Source organism: Hoplias malabaricus, unplaced genomic scaffold, assembly GCF_029633855.1.
Source record: "Hoplias malabaricus isolate fHopMal1 unplaced genomic scaffold, fHopMal1.hap1 scaffold_142, whole genome shotgun sequence".
In the NCBI taxonomy this organism is placed as follows: Eukaryota; Metazoa; Chordata; class Actinopteri; order Characiformes; family Erythrinidae; genus Hoplias; species Hoplias malabaricus.
Genome location: NW_027100863.1, coordinates 1 through 5,898, shown reverse-complemented (window position 1 = coordinate 5,898; position 5,898 = coordinate 1). Strand labels below are relative to the sequence as shown.

Below are 5,898 nucleotides of genomic sequence, written 5' to 3'. Positions count from 1 at the left end.
GTGAGTGTGTGAAGTCGTCCACAGGTGTGAATGTGAGTGACTGGGTGAGTGTATGAAGTTATCCACAGGTGTGGCAGTGAGTGACTGGGTGAGTGTGTGAAGTCATCCACAGGTGTGAATGTGAGTGACTGGGTGAGTGTGTGAAGTTGTCCACTGGTGTGAGTGTGAGTGACTGGGTGAGTGTGTGAAGTTATCCACAGGTGTGGCAGTGAGTGACTGGGTGAGTGTGTGAAGTCATCCACAGGTGTGGTGGTGAATGTGTGAAGTCGTCCACAGGTGTGAATGTGAGTGACTGGGTGAGTGTGTGAAGTCGTCCACAGGTGTGGCGGTGAGTGTGTGAAGTCGTCCACAGGTGTGAATGTGAGTGACTGGGTGAGTGTATGAAGTTATCCACAGGTGTGGCAGTGAGTGACTGGGTGAGTGTGTGAAGTCGTCCACAGGTGTGAATGTGAGTGACTGGGTGAGTGTATGAAGTTATCCACAGGTGTGGCAGTGAGTGACTGGGTGAGTGTGTGAAGTTGTTCACAGGTGTGAGTGTGAGTGATTTGGTGAGTGTGTGAAGTTATCCACAGGTGTGGCAGTAGGTGACTGGGTTAGTGTGAGTTATCCCCAGGTGTGAGTGACTGGGTGAGTGTGTGAATAAATGAATGTATGAATTAATGAATGGCTTGACTGATTTTCATTGATTGCAACAACAACAACAAAGAAACTAGTCTTTTGACTTCTGCGCAGGGTTGAGAGGGAGAGAAGGTATTGGATTGTGCACAGAGAGTGTATGGCTGTGTGGTGGGAGAGACAGTGGCCTTGGAACTGCAGTAAATGTGTTTGAAAATGTCAATGACCATTTTATATCCTTCACACCTTCCAGTAAAATGTCCTTCAATGTAATGAACCACTGTCCTTAAGAGCTGTAAGGTGCTAGACCTGGTGCTAATTGAATGAGTATCAAGAAGGGTCCAGGTGAAATGAAGACCTTATCGACTGATAAAATGAAATAGTCTCCAAAGGTGAAGGAGTTTTTAAACCCCTCAGTGTCACTGCTGGACTGAGAATAGTCCACCAACCACTAAAATACAGCAAAAATGCCACTGATGATGACCAACACCACCAGCAACAGATGAGCTACTCTCTCTGACTTTACAGCACAACACACACTAACACCCCACCACCACATCACACCTGCTCTGTGGGGGTCCTGTGATGGCCCAATTGCACTGTGATGAAAATGAAATTGAAGCTTTATCAGATTTTGACAAAACATTTCACCTGCCTGAGGTCCTTTGCGCTCCAGGTGGGAAGAGTAGGGGGAAGTTATACCTTGCTTCTCAACAGCCCACCACTCGGGTGCTCAGGGGTACTGCACTCGGACGAGTTCTTAGCTTTATCTTTGTTGTTGTTGGGCTCGTTGTCTTTGATGATGTCGTACTGACGACAGAAGAGGGCGATCACGCCTGACGGGTAAAAAGACAAAGCGAGGTATTGGAAAATGGGGCAACTGTTGGATGTGGAACACTAGGTAGGGTTTTTGCTATAAAACAAACACTTCTAAATTATTGTGATGCGTCACTGACCTGGAATAGGCAGAACAGAGCATCTCTGGTTGCTACTCTGGGCTCAGCACTGCAGAAACTAAACTGTGTAACTTCTGGACATGGGTACGAATCAACCCCCACCCCCTGACCCCCACTTTTCGATGTTTGGACAGTGCTGTAAAGAGTGAATTACACACTACATCTGAAGGGGGAGCCCAGAAAAAAGAGTTTTTCCATGCCTTTATATTCAATGTTTCCCCAAATCCAAGTATTAAATGTTGACCCCATAAATGGACCTTTCAAAGCTCAGTGATTGGTTAAACATCGGGCCAGTGTGAGCAGCCCACCTGGTCAGTATACCGATCTTTCTCTGTTCTTACCTGCCCACATTATTAGCACCACCACGATGATGATGAGCTCCCCCGCCCTGAGCTGAGTGGTCTGTCCCACTTCCTCCATGGTCACTTCGTCTGGGAAAGTAAAGAGTCAATGTCAGTTTCACATTCCAAGAGTTTTCAGTACACCTTCAGGAAATGGGGTTCAGGATTGCAGCTTGTACTTCAGGATTGTCACAGTTTCTCCAATCACAGCTCTGCTTTATGTAAATACAAAATGACATTAACTGGAGCAAAGCAAACAGTGAGTTTGGAAAGACACTGGGTGTAAGTGAGTCTTTAAGAATATTCTTTGTTTTTGTCTGTCAGTCGTAATCACTTAATAACTGAATTACGTGGGCAGCACGGTGGCGACTTGGTGTTGTGGGTTCAGGCCCTTGTCTATGAGGAGTTTGGTGTGTTCTCCCTGTATCCACGTGAGTTTCCTCGGGGTGCTCTGGGATCTCTATGAGACGCTCTGATAAAGTTCTGGGTTGGTTACAGTCGCTCAGAACCATTTCAACCAAAAACCACAAGTTTGTATGAAGTACTGTGGAAGGAGAAAAGTGCAAGGTTTTGACTGAAAAACAGCTTAAGAGCCACCGCCTGCGTTCAGGAAAAAAACTGAGGAAGCTTATTTTTGGAATTTACTTGTTTCTTGTAAAAGGCAACATGGTGGTGCAGCAGGGAGTGTCACAGTCACACAGCTCCAGGGACCTGGAAGTTCTGGGTTCGATTCCCGCTCCGGGTGACTGTCTGTGAGGAGTGTGGTGTGTTCTCTCTGTGTCTGCGTGGGTTTCCTCTGGGTGACTGACTGTGAGGAGTGTGGTGTGTTCTCCCTGTGTCTGCGTGGGTTTCCTCTGTGTGACTGTCTGTGAGGAGTGTGGTGTGTTCTCCCTGTGTCTGCGTGGGTTTCCTCCAGGTGACTGATTGTGAGTAGTGTGGTGTGTTCTCCCTGTGTCTGCGTGGGTTTCCTCTGGGTGACTGTCTGTGAGGAGTGTGGTGTGTTCTCCTTGTGTCTGTGTGGGTTTCCTCTGGGTGACTGACTGTGAGGAGTGTGGTGTGTTCTCCCTGTGTCTGCATGGGTTTCCTCCGGGTGACTCTCTGTGAGGGGTGTGGTGTGCTCCGGTTTCCTCCCACAGTCCAAAAACACACGTTGGTAGGTGGATTGGCGACTCAAAAGTGTCTGTAGGTGTGAGTGTGTGAGTGAATGTGTGTGTGTCTGCGTTGCCCTGTGAAAGACTGGTTTTGAGTTGTGGCTTTGATGATTTCGATGTTAGTGTTTGTGAATAATTTATAATATATAATGATAATAATGTGCAATCATTTGTCATTATACAATTTACAACAAAATGTGTCTTCCTCATTTAACCCAACTGTGACAGTAAACACACACACACACACACTAGTGCAGTAGGGGCTGTGAACACACACCCAGAGCGGCGGGCAGCTATCCCTGGAGCCTGGGGAGTGTCTGGGGTTTCAGGGGCTTGCATCAGCTGGATGTTCCCGCTGGTTCCTGGGGGTCGAACCAGCAACCTACTGGTACCAAGCCTGGTCTGTAACCATTAGGCCAAGGCTTCTCCCAATGTAGCAGATCAATACTGTAGTTTTAGTTTTTTGATTCTTCTTTATTTTGTGATTTTAAATAATGTGCAACATTTACCATAAAAGATCAAAAGAGTGGGAGAATGTTTGAATGTTTGTCACACAAAAAATGCTTTAACACATATCTGTGCACAAAATAAACAATGAAGGATCGAAGACAGATTTGTTTGACATGGTGCACAGCCCTTTATCCTTGAAGTGTGTTTTCTATAAGGCATTGTTCTTGTTGTGAATTCTGATGATGATTTGTGTCCTCTGTGCCACACAGTCTGCCCCTGTCAAAAATCTGAGGTGTTAAATTGCTCTGGGACACTGTGCCTGGCTTCACTGGGTTTTCAGGACCCTCTGAGGGAAGAGTTTAAAATTCCAGGTAAGTAGAGACAAGCAGACAATCACTTTGGGAGGAAAGCCCCAGAATCCCCAATTAGACGTCCACTGGACTTGTTGTGCTAACGGCGAGAATGAAGTATCGCACAGAGGGTATTGATTGACGAGCAGGAGCTGGTCACTGCATGCTAACCAACCGCATTGGAAACCTGCTGCAACTCAAGGGCATTCCTCCATGCGCCACCACAGAGCCACACCAGGCTAAAAAGCTTTGTGTTGCCTTTCTGAGCAGTCATTGGGTAAAGCCTCCCTGGAGTGTTTTATCTGCTTAGGATTGGGTTTCTTCTGCAGTCAAGGCTCATAACAGAACGTGTCTAAACTCCCCTACGCTGAGCTAACAGCCACTTTTTGGAACATTGCTGTGAGGATTTGATTGAACTCAGTTACAAAAACGTCACCGAGGTCGGGCACTGATGGTGGATGATTAGTTCTGGATCACAAACACCAAACTAATTCATCCCAAAGGCAGTGGACAGGGTTTTATCACTCCAGAGGGGTGATCAAACGTAGTAGCTTAACATACCAGAGGAGAATGTAAACTGCCCAGATCTGTCACATCAGCTAGTTGCATGAGCAGAGAGATAGATGGAAGACTGAGCTCATGAAACCCAAATACGGGATGGCTGATCTCCCTATCTACATTATGTTTAACATAGAGATGTTTAGAGCATTTCTATTGGTCAGAAGTTCTAATGATGCAGGAAAACCTACATTTAGTGATATGTAATGTGTGGACATTTACTCTTAGAGGCCTGTCTGTCGGCTTCCTTCTTCGTCCTGAAGTGCAGCGGCTCGCTGGGTGGACTGGTCCCACGCACACTGATAGACTGCACATGCACAATGTAGTCGGTGTCCGCCTCCAAATCCCATAATGCACAGCTCTGCGTGGTCGTGTTCACCTCCTGGATGAAGCGTATCATGCGCACATCCTTCTTCTGTTTGGACGAAGAACAAGGACGAGCAAAGTTTACAGCGCTGATCCAAAACACACACACACCTTAATCAAACAAAACAGAAGTATGTTTAACCAGCACTTCAATCACCAACTCTTTCAGCTCAGGAGCTGTTTTTGTGGTGGGCTCTGATTGGTCTATGTCACCTCTGACTTAAAAACACGGTCCAGGGTCTCAGTTCAATCCAGCCTTGAGTCACTGTCGGTGAGGAGCTGGGTGTGTTGTACCCGTGACAGTGTAGCACCCAATGACTCCAGGTGGGTCCAGGGCCCACTGTGATCCGGATTAGAAAGAAGCATTTACAAAAATGAATAAATAAATGAATGACTGGAGCTGAGACAGTGTGGCCGTCTCGCCCTTCGTTTCCTCTCCAAAAGAGAAGTGAACTAATAATTAGCATTTACACAATATTCAAAGGACAACGCTCTCTGGTCTGAATTTGGGTGGAAGAGGGGAAAATGTCCTTTTTCAAAATAAAAGTCACTAATACAAACAAACAGAAAGTGTCTAAAATAAATAAATGTTTAAATAAATAAATAAATAAATGTAAAGCAGAAGGACGAAACATAAGGAAGTAATATGACATATTATAATATATGTAAATGTAACAGACTGTGTTTTCCAGTGTACTTTTCCTGTACTATGATGACTTTTATAGTGTACTTTCTTGGCACTTCTTCATAAGAAGCAGTACATATTACTGAGTGATTCCTACTCCCCCCACACACACCCCCCACCCACACACACACACACACAGTCATACCTGCTGCGTGATGGCGAATCCGATAACAGGTTCTGCGTCGGGGATGTCCCATGTCACTGCTGCAGAGTTAGCCTTCAGATCTCTAATGGACACATTTACTGGGGAGCTAAACTGTCTAGAGAGAGAGAGAGAGAGAGAAGGGGGGGAGGGGGAGAGAGAGAGAGGGGGAGAGAGGGGAGAGAGAGAGGGGGGGGAGAGAAGGGGAGAGAGAGAGAGAGAGAGAGAGGGGGGGGGGAGAGGGGGGAGAGAGGGGGAGAGAGAGAGAGAGAGAAGGTGAGAGA

The 5,898-nt window shown here is 46.4% G+C and overlaps 1 protein-coding gene across 1 annotated transcript; it reads right to left on the bottom strand.

The window, feature by feature from the left end:
- Nucleotides 1-1,284: 1,284 nt before the first annotated feature.
- LOC136681986 (fibronectin type III domain-containing protein 5-like) lies at nt 1,285-5,727 on the bottom strand. Its single transcript, XM_066658779.1, has 4 exons — nt 5,618-5,727; nt 4,644-4,836; nt 1,913-2,002; nt 1,285-1,451 (listed from the first exon to the last, which is right to left on the bottom strand). Exons 2-4 carry the CDS (start codon nt 4,819-4,821, stop codon nt 1,312-1,314), a joined length of 408 nt encoding a protein of 135 aa, XP_066514876.1. The 5' UTR covers nt 4,822-4,836; nt 5,618-5,727; the 3' UTR covers nt 1,285-1,311.
- Nucleotides 5,728-5,898: the final 171 nt, after the last annotated feature.

What these genes read in the sequence shown, in the direction of transcription:
- LOC136681986 (XM_066658779.1), bottom strand. Translation starts at nt 4,821, where the DNA reads ATGATACGCTTCATCCAGGAGGTGAACACGACCACGCAGAGCTGTGCA. An exon ending in CGACAGACAGGCCTCTAAGA is followed by an intron (nt 2,003 to 4,643) that starts GTAAATGTCCAC and finishes TTACTTTCCCAG; the next exon opens with ACGAAGTGACCATGGAGGAA. An exon ending in GGTGCTAATAATGTGGGCAG is followed by an intron (nt 1,452 to 1,912) that starts GTAAGAACAGAG and finishes TTTACCCGTCAG; the next exon opens with GCGTGATCGCCCTCTTCTGT.